Source organism: Ixodes scapularis, unplaced genomic scaffold, assembly GCF_016920785.2.
Source record: "Ixodes scapularis isolate PalLabHiFi unplaced genomic scaffold, ASM1692078v2 PGA_scaffold7__128_contigs__length_106722199, whole genome shotgun sequence".
NCBI lineage: Eukaryota > Metazoa > Arthropoda > Arachnida > Ixodida > Ixodidae > Ixodes > Ixodes scapularis.
This window is the reverse complement of record NW_024609882.1, coordinates 14,927,661-14,947,504: the sequence shown is the minus strand read 5'-3', so window position 1 is coordinate 14,947,504 and position 19,844 is coordinate 14,927,661. Positions and strand designations below refer to the sequence as shown.

The following is a 19,844-nucleotide window of genomic DNA, read 5'->3' as shown; positions in this document are numbered from 1 at the left end:
GCCCCCCCCCCCCCCCCCCCCCCGGGCCCAGGCCATGATGCTTACCGAGACGCTGTTTATGTGCCATGTATAATGAGCTTCTAGTAGTGGCATGTAACCAAGATAACGCCCACGTTGCTTTTATTGACAAAATACATGGGAAATGGAATCCCAGCGTGCTTTCGTTAGCTTCAATCTCCGGTTCTGGCGAAAAGGTAACCCGCAATACCCCCCCCCCCCCCCCCCACCCCAAGAACCTCTCAGCCTGCCCCCCCCCCCCCCCCCCCCCCCGGGAGAATGGGAAGTGTACGCCACTGCACGAACTCATCTCTGTCCGGGGGCGGATCCAGAACTCCGTTTTTTTTTTTTGGGGGGGGGGGGGCGGGAAAATTTGTAAGGATCGATACTACTCTCCCATTCTTTCATGTCACCGGGGGGTCCATTCATGTTAAATTGTCCTCCGAAAAAGGAGGAGGGGGGGGGGGGGGTCGACCTTGTTTGGAGTTGGGGGGGCGGCCGCCCCGTCGCCCCCCCCCCCCCCCCCCCTTGGATCCGCCCCTGTCTCTGTTACGTCACGGCGCGGTGGTGGCGCGTCGGGCGCACTTCCGGCCTGGGGCTGCGGGCGGAAGCCGCCTGGGGGCCGGGGCACGTGTATTTCTGTGTCACTTCGGAGGAAACCGGACAAAAACCTGCCTTCTCGTCAAAACGCCTTGACTGGTGCTTTACCAGAAGAGTCGGGAAAGGTTTGAATGCCATTTTTGATGCGTTTTCTGCCTGCTTGGTTCGTCCGCGAGAACGTGAACAGGGGCTGTGGAGAAGGAAAAACAGACGCTGTCGGACCACGATTGCTTGGGCGGGAAGCACTTTGGATTGAATTCACGGATGCCTGTGGTCGTCAGACTTATTTGTCTTGTTCCAACATGAACGCGGGAAAGCCGTCAAGTTGCACGGACCACCTAGGGACTACGTTCAGTGCGTCATCACGTTCAAACGGCAGCCTCATTGTTCGAGCTGTCGTCTGCTCTCTCAACCGTTTCTGCTTGTCGTCTGCTCGTTCAAACGACAGCGGCCCGTAGACCAATCGTTGACTCGGTGATTGCGATAAGAAGTGCAGACCTCAAAAGACGTTTAAGTTTGAAGGTTGCTTCGGGTAAGTAGTCTCGGTGTAAACAGTAGATATAAGGAGATGTTGATAATTGTTACCAGTGGCCATCACCGACTTGTTATGCCTGATTCACTCGGTCCGATTCTGCTTGCGATTTTCAGTATCGTCGTCGACATCTCAGCTACGGTTCAGGCTTTTGTAGCCCGAGTGACTTCATGACTGAAAATAACGAGCAGAACCTCATCATGTGAATCAGGCTTTAGCGTCCATTCTGCGGCGTCCACCCGGAATGAACCGCCGCATGTTACATTATTCACGCCGAGTTTCGCGGTGTAACGAGCCTCGTTAATTTTGCTGAGGCCTCTCAAGTAATCAGGCATTGCCAGGAAGACGTAGAATCAACAATTCCAAAGCGAAAATGAGCGCGGGGACTGTGGCGTCACGAGGGTCAACGGCACCCGGGCCGGTAGCCCGCCGTGACACCCCCCCCCCCCCCCCCCCCCCCGCTTTCGCGTGGCCCACCACTATACCCCCCTCTCCCTCTCTCTCGTGGCCCGCGGCGACACCCCCTTGAGCGCTGCACCCGGGCGGGGCGGTCCACCACCCCCCCCCCCCCCCCCCCGGCCTCTTGTGACGCCACTGCGGGGACTCACACCGACGCCGACAACATCGCATTCCAAAGGTTTGTTTATGGGCGACGGCGAGCTTCTTGCCCACACCCCCATCGCGCATGCGCGGCGTCGGTGGCGTCCGCTAGGGGCGCTCCGGTTTGTTTGTAAACATGAGTTGGTGAGTTGGTGTATAGTTCTAAAACGTCTCATGATAAAAAAAGAGAGGGAGAGACAGAGAGAGTGGAGCGCAACTTTGAAGCGGAAGTTTTGAAGGGTCACTGAACTTAGTGCCACCAAGTAAGCTATGCTTCAGAGCACGGCCTCCGAGATCCCGAAGCGCGCGCGCGAAGGCTTTCGCGCGCTTCGGGATCTCGGAGGCCATGTTCGAAGTAACTACACTTGGCCATTTGGCAACTTAAAATCATGGTTGCCTGCTATCTGAAGCTTGATCTGAAATCACAGGGAACGCTTTTCCGTCCTCCACAAACGGTTAAACGGTTCGCGACAGAGCAAAGCAATATTACCTGAGCTTTCTAACACCGAATCTATAGTGCTGAGGAAGTCGCACTTTTGAATCATGACGATCGGCAGTTGCGTCTGCTCTGCACAAGCACCAAAATGGCGGCGCTGACAACAATGTCGGTGATCGGAGTGCCGATACTCTAAGCGCAGCTCATTTCGTGGCTCTAGCCGAACTGTATAGGAGCTCGCTTTCCGGGCGGGCTAGCGCTTCCTCCGGCCTACTCCATCCTCGTCGCTTCTTGGTTGCGTGCCATGTATACTCGCGGGAAAAAAACGCCTACCGAACTCGACCCTCTTACCTTAAAATGATATACTCCACATTACGTTCCGCTCTATCCTCAATTTTATACTTTACGTATCTTTCTTAAGAGGACTGAGAAGCAGGAATGTAGAGATGTAGGTTTCAAGGTTGGAGCATTAAGATTTAGAACGACGGGAGATTATCGACGCCGAACACAAAATACGACGGTTATAACTTTTTGGAGCGACACAACCGAAAAGTAATTAGCAGTTGCGTCTATTTATTAGAATTTGATTTATTATAGAAACAAAAATAGAAAACCAAGGGAGATAACGGAAGCGATTTTTAATTTCCGAGTGTGACAAAGGTGTATGTCTAAGTGCCCCATCGATAACCTTTGAATCGGAGTTATCGTTTTACGATCATGCACGGTGTAAGAGTACGAAATGTGATGAGCGGCGGTTGAAACTGAATCGGATGCGTGTCTTGTTGGTTTCGCGGTACGTGTGTTTTTCCAACGTTAAACCAGTTGCAAGTAGCGCTCTGCGGTATGTGTCTCTCCTACTCGTCCGTCGTTTTTAGCGCTTTTGACCCCTAAACTTGATGTCGCAGCTTGACGACTTCCCTACGTAATCCCCTTACAGTTCAGCGTTGGAACAGAATATTCTCAAAAGGAAAGTGCGAAATTCAATCAGGTAATTAAGTATCTTGTATGGCGTTAGATATGTTTAAAACAATATTAAACACGACAAATGAGGATGCTATAATTTTTCACTGCTCATTCCAATATCTTTTTTTTTTCAACAACGATATTGCTTTATCGTCTTCAATCTTATTTAACAGAGAAGCAACTGGATAATCGAATTGTTTCTTACCCTAGTCGGTTCTCTTCTCATTTCTTGTAGTTTCCGTGTGTGTTTTTTTTTTTGTGCGTGTGCGTGTGTAGCGTTTCATTTGAGTTAAATAATCTTTGGATTTAAGTATAGCTTCTCCATTTGTATCAGTTTAGCAATTTGTAGTAGCATGTTCTGTTAGTCTTTAATAATATAGTGTACTGCCTTATCTGCGTTTCGAATTCTTCGGGACGTATAAGTGAGTGACCTAACTTTCATTCGTTAATATGGCGTGCATCGAGTCACTAAATAAGTATGCAGTAGCATAGAATATCGACATTCAACATGCCATTCTCGTACTTTCTTGTGGGCTCCGCCGTTTTGTCCACGTCTCAAAAAATCGATTTCCTGAGCGTTATAGACGATGCAAGAAAGCTCGGGCGATCTATAGACCTGTCGCCAAATTATTCAAGCATCAAGGAGAATGCAGGGATTGGTATTCCACAAGCCACACGCGCACGCCTTCCCCGTATAAAAGATTCGAAGTAAATAACCAAAATAAAGCGTTGACGAACGCGCGTGCAATATGAAATGTGTTTCAGGCATTTGCTTTCGAAAAGTGACTATTGCTGACGCCAGCACGTGCGACGCGTTCTGGTTCTAGAATTCTAGAGTCCTAGAATAGCGTAAATACCCTCACGTATGCACTACGTATTCGACGCACGCAGGCTCTTTGCGGAACGGCGGCGCACCAATCCAGCAGTTTCAGCACAGCGGAACACAAACGCATATGCAAGCGGTTACAGTACCATCTTTATATGTGCGTAGGCAAGCTGCTGCAAGCAATCCAAGGCCGCTATTCAGCCAATCCAATAATCCGATGCGGCAAATCCCATCGCCAACGTTATACTAGAACACTCAGCTGCAGGGAAACTCACCGTGGAAACCTGGGCCGCTGGCGTCCACCGAGACCGAGCTAAATACGACAACAGCGTCACTCTTTATCATTTGTCTGTACTGTGGTCACCTTGAGCTTTTAGAAAGCATGTTTTTGCGTAAAAACAAACGGAAAAGGTTTTTTTTTTTGTATGAAATTTATTGGAGTTTAGTACAAAATGAAAGGCGCGTGATGTTTTTATCATCTTTAGTTTGCAAGGTTTTGCGGAACAATTAATATTGTTTTTATACAACCATGCCTCAGCGGTGCTTTCAGGTAGCGCGTCCCGACCTAGGTGCATTTTAACTTCGGTAGAAATTCGCGGCGCGTCCGCTGGGGAGTCGGGGGTGGCGCCCCTAGAAACCCCTTCCGCTGTATCTGTATCGGCACCAAAATGGCCGATTAAAGCCAGAATAGAAGTAACATGCAATTCCTCGAGTGGCCGCTGCGGGAGAAATGACGGCGTTGTGTTCGCCATTAGCTCGGTTCTGATGGACAGATTGGGGCCACTTTTTCAGAGCAGTCTCTATGGCAGTTTCCCAACTGAGGGCTTCTAGTAACGTTGCCCATCGCTAACCAAACGTCGTGAATCTCTTTCCGCGGGTTCCGGCTGTGAACGTAATTTGTCTTTTTTGTTTTATTATTTCTTTTTATAACTACACAGCCAGCAGTTCGAAGCTTACGGTTCGTATTTTTTCAATCTAGGAAGTGTCCCGCGCGCGACGAGAGCAATAGAAGGGGCACGCAAAAATCGATAGCGAGCGTATACGCATGTATACAGCTCGCTGCATTACCCGCGTATGGCGCATGCGCAGGTGGAGCACGCACGCTAACGCAAACGTACAGTGATTGCGTTTGCTCCTATACATGCCTTGCACGTGACGTCACGCTAAGGAAGGACGGGGTCCTGCACCATGCTGCAGTGGTGGACTTCACACCGCGCCTTGCCATACACCACACCGCGCCTTGTATATACACCACGCCTTGTATATATAAGCGCGGATGCAGTTATATATACAAAGCATAAGATGCCGCTAACTGCCCGAACATGCGCTGACATGCACCCTATTTTAAACAAAGGTACCTAGTTGTGTTGCATGTGAACTTTGAAAAACGTGCCGAGCTTACCATGATGGCATTTAGCCAGTACGTGCGGAATTTTGCGGGATTGGTCCGATTGCGCTACGAACAGAAAGTTTCGATGTGCCGCCGACAAAGTTATAACACAAAAAGCTGTCGTGTCAAAAAAAAAAAAAAGAGAAAGCTTTGTTGCGGGTTTCAAAATTTGACGAGCGGCTCTAGGTGTCTCTTGTAGAAAAATTGTTATGATTTTGCGAAAGACAGGTGAACAACGCAAGGTTACCGTCATAATCAAAACCCTGAGACAAGGAGAAATCAAATAACGGACAAGACAACTCTCATTGTCTCGGGGTTTATATCATGATGTTTCCTAACCGGCTGGCCTGCATACTTTCGCTCCTTGCAAAAGTTACCGTCTCGCGGACGGCACAAACCGATTCCCCGGCGGCGGCGTCTCGGCGAGCTTGCAGACGCCCTTACAAAAATCTGTACTTAAAGTCTTCTGAATTTCTGTTGAAAATTTTCTAGAATCGTATTGAAATTCTTTTTAAACTTTTTTTTATGTTTTTAGACTTTATTCTGACAACTTACTTAACTCCTAGTTAAAATTGGCCACTTACATTTTTTTTTTAGAGTTCCTTCTTACATAAATTTTGTTCAATTCCTTTTGACGGAACCGCAGATTAACGTTAAAGAACAATACATTTTTAATATATATTTTGAATTTTTTAGGAGATAGTGTCCCTGGTACATACACATCTCACAAATACACATTAGAAACAAACACAGACACCATGAAGCACTCAACCAGTCCCGTTATCTGCTCCAGAGCCTTATATAGTTTATATATTGAAGGTAATCATTTGGCTGGTGAGCACCTCAGCACTTACTAAGGTTACAAGTTTCCGATCTCTTTCTCGAAAAGCTGTGAAAGTGAAGAGAGTGTTTTAAGTTCGGGGATCTCTTACTAAAAAGCATCTGTACAAATAAAAATAACTCCGCGTAGTCGCTAAAACAACATCCACAAAACCGGCTTCTAGAGCAAATGTTATCGCTTCTCTGGATAGCACCACTCAGGACAAAGCGAGTCAAGGCGGTTGCTCCACATTAAAGTAGTTACTTTACTTTTCTTTACTTGTTGACTAGTTGAATAGGGTCAATAAAGTCACGATAGTCTCTTACTAAGTGAGAACGGCAGTACGTGTTTTTCGAACGTCTGGCATCCAGCACGCGCCCCTTGCCTTCCGTCGTGCTTTGACTGCGCGCTCGCGCTCGAGGGGCGCGAGACGTCGAAGCGTTGTCAAGGATGGAAGGCTCGCGCTGGAGGCGGGAGAACTAAAGCTGCTCCCTACGGTCCTCAACCTGTCAGAGACTATTGAGAAACTTAGTGACTTGACATTTAGTGAATATGTACCATGTTCAGTAAGAAGTCAACAGAAACTATTGACAGTGGCTACAGAAAGTCAACTGAATATTTTCAACGCAAAGTAAACAGAACGTCTGCAGTGTTTCTGATGACACTTTCAACAGGAAGTCACCGGAAGAGATCAACGTAAAGTAATAGAAAGTCAACAGCTTTTCTCTTGACTCAGGCAGAAGAAAATCATCCGAAAAGTTTCAACGCAAAATCAACAAACTTTCCGTTTACCATGTCAACAGGAAGTCAAAGTCAAAAGGAAGTAATCAGAGTGAACAAAAAGTCAACACATTTTCAATAAAAAGTAAAAAAAAAAATGTTTTTATACGGTGTAATGTTTATATTCGTATTGTCTCGTCTCGTGACGTGAAGTCTCTCGTTGTCTTCGGGTCTGTGCTGACGTCGTTGTCGCCGATTGCCAGTCAAGGGTCTCTTCTCTTGGGTTTAGTGATGTCGGGTCGTAGACTTTCAGGGTTGAATAACTTGGTCTAATATGCAGGTATTATACACAAAAATTACAACACAGTTAAAGCTGGCTAGTTCTCAAAACTCGATGGCCTCTGCCGTTGACCTCTCTAAGTGACACCTCTGCACTTCTACTCGATTTTTCCGCATCGCTCTCAATGGGACTTTCATCTCAACTCCTGCATCGTTCTCGATGCGTCTCCTCTGAAATCTCTTAGTCGACTCTTCCTTCTCAACTCTCCCGCTCCCAACATAGCTACCCTCGTCTCTCTCTCTCTCTCTTTCACTTTCTCCCTCTGACACGCATTCTCGCCTCCGTGGTACGGCTACACAAATCCCGACAAGCAAAATAATAAACGAGTTCAGTTGGCGCTATCCAAAACAAAACGGCCCTCCGCCGCCGACTCTGTAAACATTCCAATCATCGACCCCTACGAAAGCACGTACAAGTCCCTAATATACCTCTCGTGTTCGCGATAGCCGATTCCCGGTACAACCCCGGAAGGTCGACAACACGCGATGGGACGTGCGATCAACGGTATAATGCGCGTACATAAATCAGTACACATTCCGAACGAAGCTGTCAAGAGCAGCTAAAATAATACAAAGCACCTTCGTAGACGAAGAACATATGCGGAGCTCTATATAAACAGGTGTAAGGTTACAACGTTCACGTTCACGCCTCCACTTGGGCCCCCTCGACCCCGGGAAGGGGCACGCGCCGTGCCGTAAAGATGCTGGAACTTCCGAAGAAGGAAAAAACATACAAAATAACACAACATAGGGGTTTGTAGAACCAGATATCCATCGCCGTCATGCCGGACCCCGCACACAACCGCAGACCATTAAAAATAATTTAAAAAATTAATAATATTTTATCTCGTTATAAAATAGTATAAAGAAATAATGGCAATAAGTTTTTTTTGTCATTTTTAGAAAATAGTTTACAAAAAAAAAAACGTCGTTACAACTTCTTTTTAATTGTCTTGTTATAAATAAGTCTACAAAGAAATCGATTGTTTTCCTTTTGATTTGTTTAGAAAATAATCTGCAGAAAAACGTCTATAAATAAGTCTAGAAAAAAACTTTTTTTTTTCTTTTGAAAGTTGTTTTGACAATAAGCAAAACAAAGTGCGTTTATAAAGAAATTCAGTAGGATTCCGGAAAGTCAGTAAGAAGTCTAAAAAAAATTTAGAAAAGAATGTTGAGAGTCTTGAGACCTGTTTTTGAAAGGGCGGGGGCTGGCCGCCGACCGATCGCCGTCTGGCCAGGCTCGCGGCGCGCGCCACACTCGCCCGTACTCGGTCGGGAGCCCCGAAGGTGCGCTCGAAGCGTGGAAAGTTGGAAACGGCCTGATGTAACGAAAGGCGAAGGGCATCTAGACCGCGAATGGGCAAAAGTCGACGCAAAGGCCTGCGTGAACGTAAACAACGGTAGGAAAGTGCCGTTGCTCGCCGCTATGAAATGCGTCCCGCAAACTCGGTAATCCGCGGCCGCTTCCCTTTCCCGTCGCTCGTAGTTTCTCTAACGGCTGTCTCGCGGGGCATGCCGACGAAACGATCGGACGATCGTCGGGGTACGTATTGTCGGTTACAAGTCAAGAAGGTAGGAGAAGCTCCTCCCACAAGTGTGATGCGCCCGTTTCAAATCTCTCCGCAGTCGAAAGAAGAGTTCACTGGACACGCTCCTTGTTCCGCTTCAATGGATTCCCACTTGTCTCCGATCCCACTTTTTAAGAAAGCGACTTTTGTATTCATCGGAGAGGGAACCGAGCCCCTGAAAGCAGCCTTTGTATCCATCGGGGGGAAGCTAATCCCCGAAAGTCGTACTTGTTTCCGTCGGGGGGGGAGAACTCTAATCTCCCTCTCGTGGCTTCCACAATGCTAAGTCAAAGTCGAAAGATAAAGCAAATATGTACAGAAAGGCAAGACCCTCCTCGCGCGTTGGCCGCGACGTCACGGAAACGGTGGGACACTATTGGATGCGGAGGTGGCGGAGGGATATCCGATTCCCTTTGAGGAGCATTTGCCGCTACCTTCTTAACCTGTAACTGACTATAGTAATGGCTACAGCCAAGCGCGACGCAGATTACCATTGCTCTCGCTGCGAAGGGCCGTCGAGTCAACCACCAGCATTGTGGACACCGGTGTTAGACGTCATCATGTGACGTAGGTGCAAGACTATAACCTTTTTTATTGCTTCGATCTGCGCTACTTTTCTCAACCTGCAGCTGAGATACAGTCGACGTGTTTTAGGAGCTTTGGTTTTAGGCGTTGTACTTTAGGATATTTGCCTTAGAAGCTTTGTTTTTATAGTCAGTGACAGGTTAAGAAAAGTTTCCTGGCTGGGGAGGAGGACGCAGACAAAATGCTGAAGAGAGGAGGTGGTTTCCTCTGCTTCCCTCCAACGTTCCGTCTGCTTCCTCCTCCCCTCCCCTCCTTTCCCTCGAAAACTTTGTTTTTGACCTGCAACCGTTGTAGGAGACGTGCTTTATGAGGAGGCACTTGTTTGGGGCTGTCCATGCTCACTTGCGACGGTCTTCCTCCTCCGCAGGACGCTGGTGCTTGCTGCACCCGCCTCGGGATCTCGTCGTGGGTCGGCGGTGGGCGCACGCGACCACGATCTTGCACGACGTCGACGAATGCGACACCCAGGTGGCGCACTGGCCCTACGCCGAGAGGTGCGTCACTGTCACCACCTGCGCGGACATCTACAGGGTACGGCCCCCTTCCTATGCGGTGCACGGTGGGAAGGAACGCGTCAGAAAGGAGCACAAACTCGCACCTCCTGCACAGGTGCAGAAAAGTGTAGGGCAGTGTGCTTCCGGTACATGCATCGAGATACAACCGGAAGTATACCTCTTTACACCTTTCTGCACCGCTACAGGAGGTGCGGGTAAATAGAGCGAAGCTACTGCAGACCTTTTCTTTCTTTTTTTCCCTACAAGGGCGCCGCCATCTTGAATTTTCGTCACGTCCAGTATGGGCCAAAAACATTGTTTTGCCGTCGCCACGCTAATAGATTACATTCAGGATGTAAGTGTAACCGTCACCCATCCTCGTTCTGACCTCCTCTATTTTTTTAACGATTTGGAGGTTAAAATGTCTTAATATATTTACAGCGAAGCCGTTATGCGCTAGGATCTGGAAAAAAATTAATTCGTCCGCGGATGTTGGCAAAAAACTCCCCATTGGTCGTTTAACGACCAATGGGGAGTATGAATAAATCAAAATAAAAAGAAGGGTCAACCATCGTGAGTCAGCCTCCCTTGGCATTATTAGATGGTGAGGTCCTAATTCCTTGTTATCACCTCTGGGCATCGTCCTCGAGGTCATCCTAGAAGTCCTCCTTAAGGTCGACCTCGAGGTCATCCGAGAAGTCGTTCTTAAGGCTGTCTTAGACGTCGTCCTCGAAGTCGTCAGAGAGATCGTCCTGGACGTTGTTTTCTAGGCGTCGTCCTCGAGGTCTTCCTAGACGTCTTACTCTAGGCCGTCTTGAAGTCCTTGATGTCATCCTCTAGGCGTCGTCATCGAGGTCGTCATCGAGGTCGTCCTTAAGGTCGTCCTCGATGCATTGTCCTAGACGTCGTAAAACTATCAGCTTCGCTGGTCCTCCATCTTCACTTGAAGTGGAAGGGCTCTACAATTTCTTTTTATCTCGGCTCGCGATGATTGATGAGAACCATCCAATTGATGTAAAGATCGTTCACTAATGTAACGTTGTTTTGTAACGTGCCTTTATTAAATCGTAGACCTCCGTAGAACCTAGCGGAACGCCAACGTTTGATATTTATCTTAGCTCGCGATGATCGATGAGAATCATCCAATTGGCGTAAAAAGCGGTCAGTAATGTAACGTTGTTTTATAACGTGCCTTTATTAAATGGACGAAATACTGCCGAGACATCTATGCCTTTACTTTAACATTTTACGTGTCTAACACTACTTTACCCATCGTTATTGCTAGCACTTGCGAGGGACACTAATTGTTCCCGTGTGGCACTCGAAGTACCATTCGGTAAGCTGAAGTGCACTTGGTTGAAGTGCACTAAACAAGCCAGTCTGATGGGGGTATTCGGCGGCGCATCTCCGGAGCGAGTAAAAGGTTCCTTTGACGCAACTCTGTTGTGGTGTGTGACCTTTTGAGACGCAGTGCCTCTCGGAAAGTCTCGGCAGGATCGGGCTCGAATATTTCGCAACTTTTTGGAGGGAACGGTGGCCGAGTGTTTTAATGCGCCGAAGCTCGGAGGGCGTGGAGCGACAGCTCGCGCTGCAGAGCCCAGGGATCCAGGGGGGCTATGTTGCACGTTTTGGACTCCCAGGAGACTAGGGAGAAGGAAGTGACGTAGGTGTGAATGAACGTATCTTAGCAGCACCACGCATCGCGTCATCAGCGACTCCATCAATCAACATCCAAAGAGTGTTGTTGACGTCACTTCCTTCTCCCTAGTCTCCTGGGAGTCCAAAACGCGCAACATTGCCCCCCCTGGGCTCAACCTCCATTTATGCCCGTTTCCATCGGGGTCTCTAATGTGGACATTCGGCGAAATAGTAGGCGACTAAACCGGCGGCCGTAATTGGCCGACGCGGTGCTTAACCTCGGCGCCGGCCACTCACTGCGCTCGAATTCCTCGTCGACTTTTTCGCCAAGTGTCCAGATTTCAGCCCCCGGTTGAGCATTGTAACGGCGTGCGGTCGTGTGTCAGTACTAAATGGTGCACGAGATCCCAGGCTAGGGGTTGTACTGTACCGGCTAAGTTTTTCAGAGGCTAGACTAACTTCAAAGATGTCTAATCATGTAAAAAATATATATACAGGGTGTCACAAAAGAAAATTTACACGGTCTTTTTCACCGCAAAAATAAACTAGGCATCGCCGAACGCTCATTCTCCGCCCAAAGGTAGAGCTAGAGGTCACAACCAGATGCCAAAGTTTCAGCCCGATCCGATAACTCAATCAAAAGTTATAAGTGATTTTCTGAAAATTTCAATGGGAAAATGGAGCCCATTTTCGCCCGTTTTCGGTTTCTGGTGCCATAGAGCCCCATGTGTTTGAAAACGCCGTCGGCCGCCATTTGCCCATTGAAAATTTCAGAAAATCACTTATAACTTTTGATTAAATTATCGGATCGGGCTGAAACTTTGGCATCTGGTTGTGACCTCTAGCTCTACCTTTGGGCGGAGAATGAGCGTTCGGCGACGCCTAGTTTATTTTTGCGGTAAAAAAGACCGTGTAAATTTTCATTTGTGACACCCTGTATATATATTTTTTTTGCTTGTTGTGTGCAGCTAGTTTTTACCACCAAAATGTCGTTCCTTTTATTTATTTTTTTCTGTCGAGAGGAACAGGTGAGGATGACAACCAGTAGAGCCACTAAATGAGCTACGCTTAGAGTGTCGGCACTCTGTTCTCGCGATATTGTTGTAAGCGCCAGTGCCAGGGCCGTACCCAGAAAAAAATTTCGGGGGGGGGGGGGGGGGGGGGGGGGGTTCGGGGACAACGGCGGCCATTTTGAAAGTGTCTATTGTCTTATTTTTGCCTATGAATCATGTGCATCGGTGGCATATAATGGAGAGTTACAGCAAACCGGAGAACCGGACCCGGTTTGGTACCCGGTAGCCGACCGGCGCCACTGCGCGTGCGCAGAGGTGGAGATTAAAATCGGCTGGCTGCCAGTGCACCGACCAGGGCCGTACCCAGAAAAAAATTTCGGGGGGGGGGGGGGGGGTCAGAACCCCCTATCCCCCCCCCCCCCCCCCCCCCCCCTGGTTACGGCCCTGGGCGCCACCATCTTGGTGCTTGTGCAGAGCAGAGGCAACCGCCGATCGTCGTGATTCAAAAGTGCGACTTCCTCGGCATTAGATTCGGTGTTATCGAGCTCATGCATATATCGCTTTGCTCTGTCACAAACTGTTTAAACGTTTGTGGAGGACGGAAAGGCGTTTCCTGTGATTTAACTTAAGGCTACAGATAACTGCAGCAACCATAAGCCACAAGATGGGTAAGTGTCGTTACACCGAAGCGTAGCTTATTTAGTTGCACTAACCAGCAGCATTGCCTGTTTAACGTCACTCGCAAGTCGTGTATTGGCAACTGTACAATTGTATGGGCACACTTCGTTTACTTTGTCGCCCTCACTAGAACATTAAAAAGATGTAGGCGAAGCAAAGAAAGAACGAGTGCTTAAAACGTGAACACATTCCAATGGCATAGCGAGAGCAAAACGGTGTTTTTGCGCATTTAGTACAAGTACAGCCATTCAAGATGGCGATGGCCGCGTGATGGTGGTGATGGTACGTGCACGTGTCCCCCGTTTCTTTAAAAGCTGCACGCTTACTCTCGCCCCCGACTGCCAAGTAGACATGTTCGGTATGGGCGACGAAAACATATCAAAACGTTACAACCTGCAAATAGTAAAAAAAATAGAGGGGAGGCAAAACGAGAATGTGTGGCGGTTACGTTTATGTCCTAAATACCTTCTATTGGCGTGGCGACGGCAGAACAATGTTTTCGATTATACCAAAAGTGACGACAATTCAAGATGGCGGCGCCTTTTGCGAAAAAGGTCTACACATCATATAGAAGACACGGTGTTCACCGCAGACAGGATGACAAACTTAGGGAGTATTAGGGAACCGTCGTTGTACATCCGATAGAGGTATCATAGGCCCCCTGGTACGAACTGCGCATATGAGTCTCTACTGCCGCAGTGCGTACCGGAGGACCCATCGTACCGATGTGCAAAAAGGGTTCCCTAAAACTCCCTATTATCCGAGGACGCGCTTCAATCATGTTCGAAGACCCTATGTTTCACAAGGTATGTACGTTTCGAACATGTCTACAGACAGTTCCTGCCTGACCAATCCGACTGGCATACAAGTAAAAAAGACTCCCAGACAGTGTACCTGCAGCCTGTTTTTTGTACGATGTATCTGCGATGTAAACGCGGTTTTGGGCAGCTTAATGTATTGGAAATAGATGGGCATTTTACTCCCGCTGACTTTGATCGGTGAGCTTTTGCCTCCAGCTTTTGCCATTTCTTTTTTCAATTTTTTTTTTCTGGGGAGATAAAGCACGTGAAAGGGAACGTTGGCGTGAGAGCAGGCGTGCCACGACGCGCTTCAAAGAGGCCGTCGCGTGCTGCAGAAATGGCGAGGTTCCCGTCACGGCTACGCCACCGCCCCGCCCGAGGGTCTGCCCGTACCGGTGACGTACGTGCACACGGGCATGGACCGTGTCGAGAGAGGACGCAGCGCCAGCGCGTCCGAAGGCGACAGCAACGACCGGAGGAGACCCCTCGTGGTCATCCTGTCGGGGGCGCCGGGCAACTACAAGGACTTCTCCTACCTCATTCCCTACCTGGACCGCAACGGATGCGACGTCGTGTCGCCCGTCTGGCCTGGTACGTGCATCGTGCGCCCCCTGCTTCGAGGGTGTGGTTCTCGCTGCGCTACTGGCTCGAGCTTGGCAGCGCGAACGCTTGTGCTTCGGGAACAAGGAACTACGAGCTCGATAGACCCCTTTCAAAGGGGGTTCCGGAAGAAATGTCCCCGGAAAAAACGTTCCCGGGAAAAAATGTCCCCGAACAAAAGTCCCCGGAAAATATGTCTCGGAAGAAAAGGCCCCAGGTGGAAAGTAGGAAAAAATGTCCCCAAAGGATTCTCTATTGCTGGGTGTTCCCCGATTCTCATGGCCTTCGGGCGGTCCTGTCATTACCCGCTCACAAACGACCTGACCAGTGGCGTACCAACTTGTTGTTGAGTGGGGGGGGGGGGGGGGGGGGGGGCAAACCAGACCTCCCCCCTCTGCCGCCCCCCCCCCCCCCCCCCAAGGCCGGGGGGTGGTGCCCTTGGTATCCCTTGGGCGCCGTCGGTCAGTGTTTGCCCTGCCCAGTGGCGGCTGTATCAGGGGGGGGGGGGCAAAACACATGCCTTGCCCCCCCCCCCCCCCGGTCGGTACGGCCATGGACCTGACCCACCTAAAGGTAGAAAGGGGGACTGGAAGTCACACAAATCAACCGAAGTAATCTAGCGGCGGGGTATTTTGAAAACCAAATTATTGTGTTTGCCAAAACCAAATTATTGTATTTTTGTGTCTTCTTTTTCTATTGTGAAAACATTTATAACACTTTTAGCCAAAAGCAAATTATTGTGTTTGGGGAAATTTGAGAGCTACTCGATTATACCATTTCAAAAGAGGTAAAACCCGCGTCACTGTTAGCAAGAACAAGCGATCGCTAGTTATTTTTTCTCTTTTTCTCGTAGAAACAAAAGGTTGTCATCAAAGTTATCGTAGGTACTGAAAGTGCTCATTTGGGTTTATAATGCAGACGGTAAAATTTCGTTCCCACTAATACTCTTATCAAGTAAAATGTGAAAATGCGCCAATGTCGGGTTCGCGCTAACAGTGTCGCGATGTGTACCTCGGGGAATCGTATATTTCCTTATTTGTAGGGGCCGTTTTTTCCTACTTGCCACAGGATGCCTTTTAATACGAGGGCATTAACTGTCTTATGAAGCGAGCTGACGTCATCAGTTGGAAACGCGAAAACGGCTCCTGGTTTCCGCGCGCCTTCGGTTCCATTGGCTAGGCGCGCGTCGACGGGGTTCCCATTGGCCGCTGCGCCATGGCCTCCGAGATCCCGAAGCGCGCGCGCGCTACTACGCAGCGGACGACAAAGGGAGCGGACGAGCGGCTTGCATGCTTTCGCATTCACAACTCATAAGAAATGCTTAAATGTACCTCGAGCTTTTTTACCAAGGACACATGACCGGACCGCCCGAAGGCCATGAGGATCAGGGAAACCCACAGATAGATAATTCTTTGGGGACATGTTTTCCAACTTCCCACCTGGGGACTTTTTTTTTTTTTTTTTTTTTTTTCGGGAACATTTTGTTTGGGGATTTTTTTTTTCCAGGGACAAATTTTCAGGGGACATTTTTTCCTTCACCCTTCTTAAATGTCTATCGGCGGTCTCCATTTTGATTTAGATGCACATTTGATAAGGCTTTTACAAAAAAAAAGTATACACAAATAATAAGACTGTTTTAACATGGGAAGCAGAAATAACAAAACCGGAAGAAAAAAAAAAGGAAAAAGGAGAGGGCTAGCTTAGGCAGGGTTGTCTTTTATTACATCTGCTTTAAATGATATACCTGAGTAGGATGGAAAATAGATTAGAAGAATGCAATTTAGGTTTTGATGTGTCATATATGAGGCGAGGGAAAAAGTAAATCCATGGTTATACCAAGAATGATCAATGCAGACGACATTGTACTATTAACAGGTAGCCGGGTGTCACGACCAAAAAAAACAATCGAGAGAAAGTTTTCCAGGTTTGACGTTGAAAAGGGTGGACCACTGACCGAGCGATAGGTCCACGCTCTGGTAGAGAGTCTGACCAATGAAGAGAGACGGAGAGGCAGCTCGTGAACACTAAGAAACTTTAATTTAGCTGAAGGCAGAAAGCTAATTAAGACAGATACACTCTTTACAAATAGCTTCTGTAATATAGGAGAGAACGCTTACAAAAATAGACTACAAATCAATGTTTACAAATGCATATACAGTTACTAATGATGTTACGATTAACCGAATCAAAAGATGCTAATTCAAGGAGTAACAGCGAGTGCGGAAAGTCTCATCTGACGAGTCGATGGGTGGACGTCTCCCTGCGCGCTCCGTCCAAGGTAGGAGGAAGTTCCGGCGGTCGGCTGGCTCACTGTGGACGGGGCCCCCCTTTTAACCTCGCACCCACTTCTTCAGCCGACACGCTCACACGCAGCGGAACTCCGCCCTGTGCTTGGCGAAAGGTCGTCGACAGTGGTCTCGTCGCCCCGCTCGACGACACGAGATGCGTCCGTTCGCTTCATAGTCTCGTCTCGCACCCACCTTTGTTCCTCGCACTCAGACCGAGGTCACCGAGGTTCGCGCACCAAGCGCGGAAATTCCCCTCTCGGTCATTGCCCTGCGGATCTGCCCTTTGGCCCTGAAAGTAACCCGAGCCTACGGCAAGGCAGCCAAGAAGCGGGGGCTACGCGCGTTAGGGGGTGTCCAAACAGGACACTACAAAACGCACGACTCCGACAAACCGTGAAAATTGAAGCGGACGCGCCCGCTTCAATTTTCACGGTTTGTCGGAGTCGTGCGTTTTGTAGTGTCCTGTTTGGGCACCCCTTTAGCCCACTGAGCCCGGGCGAGTGAGGTGAGGGGACGGGAACCACCGAGTGAGGTTAAGAAAAACACGAGACCAGGCGGCCGCTCACGTCGACAAGACACTCCTCCCCGACCTTTGTATATTATCCTTGCCGTTTTATGTGACACCGGGATTGGAGCTGATTAAGATCACTGGAGAGGAAGGAGACTCTCTTGGCATGGAATTCAGTAGCGACAAGTCGGGAATAATGGTTTATAACGATGAGAGGGGGGACCCGCTGAAAATTCAAGTCGTTTTAATAAAACACGTAGAGAGAAGTATAAATATCTATGAGTATGGCTGAACGAGGGTAAACGGTACTTAGCAGTACAGGAAGAAAATACGCTAAAGAAAGGAAAAAGGAATGCAGCAATTATGAAGCATAGGGCACTATGGAATATCACAATAAATATGAAGTTGTTAGAGGAATATGGAAAGGAGTCATGGTGCTGGGGTTGTCTTTTGACAATATGGTATTATGCACGAAATTGGTGGTCCAGTCGAGTTTAGAGAACCGACAGAGGAGCGTCGGCAGACTGGCACTGGGGATGCATGGGAAAGCACCAGTGTTGGGTAATGTACATCTAAAAAGTACTTGAAGTACAAAGTAAATGAGTGGTGATGTACTTCAAGTAAAGTAGTGAGTACACCGGGTGCAATGTGCTTGAAGTACTATAAATAGAATTTAATTTCACTCTCAAGAAAAAAGGGTGTAAAAGGGTGTATCGTTACACCCTTTGTCCCATATAATACATCCTAAAACTTCATTTTGACGTTCTCAGCACTATATAGTCGAACAGACGGCCCCAAATTTTACGAGAGGCTTGATAACGGTGCGATAGAACTTTTTAAATAAATAAAGTACGTATCAATGACCACAGAAAGAAAACACGGAGTTTTTACAGTAGGGCCAAGAAAACCTCAACTATCTTTTTTTTTTTTTTTTTTTTGTAGTCAGTAACACGTACATTAGCTATTTTCATAAGTTGTACGTACCCCACGGCTATCAAGCCCCTCGTAAAATTTCGGGCCGTCTGTTCGACTGTAGGGCACTGCATATGTCGAATTGATGTTTGAGGGTGTATTATATGGGACAAAGGGTGTAAGAATACACCCTTTTACACTTTTTTTTTTTGAGAGTGTTCAAAGTAAAGTACAAGTACATTTTAACACAGTCTTTCACCATGCCCTTCCTTCCCCTCTACAATGATTTTTTAACTGGTATGCATTGCCCCAGGGTAATTTGGGTGCATCAGTTGTGTTGGGAAATGGCGGTGAATATTGGATAAAGTCAAGTGGCCACAGAAAGTTATTTTTAGAAATGCGCCAAATTTAGAAGTCCGGCTTCTGAATTTTGCACCGCTCGTACTGGCTTGTTGCATTAAACAACCAGGAAACTTTCAAGTCAAAGGAAAAGACGAGAGGGGGGAATGACTCAAACCATTGAGACATTCTCCTCTGTTGTCTTTTACTTCGACTTGAAAGTTTCTTAATTTTTCCGCATCAGTTTCAGTTGTTACATTATGATTAATTGTCCTCTCCTGATATCTTCAACCTCCTCGCTTGCGCTGACCGAGCAAGAAGTAGCGAAAGTTCGCAAAGCTATAAAAGAAAGCCGCCCCCCAGAACAAACGGAGCGATGCGTTGTCTACTTGCATTTGTGGTGAGACCTCCTGGTATTTCTTCAGAGTTGACAAAGTATCATTTTATAATGCAAATTTAACTGGACCAAATTCGGGGAATGTACTTTGAAGTCAGGGGTTGTACTTTCCTCACAAAGTACCACAAAAAATACTTTAAGTAAATTACAAGTACATGCCCAGAGGATGCACTTAAAGTCAACTACAAGTTTTCTAAACTTTCTTGAAGTATTACTTTAAGTACAATGTGCTTAAAGTAGTTGCCAACACTGGAACACACAAAACAAAGGAGTGCAGGGGGACATGGGCATGGCATCGTTCGAGGTTAGAAAAGCGATCGGCCAGTTGAAATTCGAACGAAGGCTGGACACGATAAAGGATACACGATGGGCGAGAAAGGTATATAAGCATTTTTATGTGAAAATTTTGAACGAAAAATGGACAAACCGAACCCGGAAACTGAAATACCAAGAGTCAAGTGCTGTACAGAGCAGACTACCTCTGTAAAAAAGGAGTAAAAAAAGCCGGGAGAAAATCGTGGGGAGGAAAGAATGCAGGGAAAATCAGCTTTAGTTATGTATAGGGAACGGAAACAGGAAATAAGGAAGGAACATTGCTACGACAATTTACGGGGGAGCTCGTTGTTATTTGAGGCTAGAACAGGAGTATTGAAGATTAGGACATATAAGACAAAGGACGAGGAAATGGACACGCGGTGTGCCGCATGCCAAGGGGAAGACGAGACTATAGAACATGTGATGTTTAGGTGCGCAGGGCTTGCTCCCGCACTCCCGGAGGGGGCGACGAATTTAGCCGGAGCG

The 19,844-nt window shown here is 47.8% G+C and overlaps 1 protein-coding gene across 1 annotated transcript in view; it reads left to right on the top strand.

Annotated features, from left to right (window-relative positions):
* Positions 1–19,844, top strand: part of LOC8029423 — a 56,498-nt gene that overhangs the window by 22,211 nt on the left and 14,443 nt on the right. The window contains exons 2-3 of the mRNA XM_029968331.3: positions 9,744–9,907; positions 14,335–14,590. Of these exons, the coding sequence (XP_029824191.2) occupies positions 9,744–9,907; positions 14,335–14,590 (420 nt within the window). The remainder of the gene's footprint in view (positions 1–9,743; positions 9,908–14,334; positions 14,591–19,844) is intronic.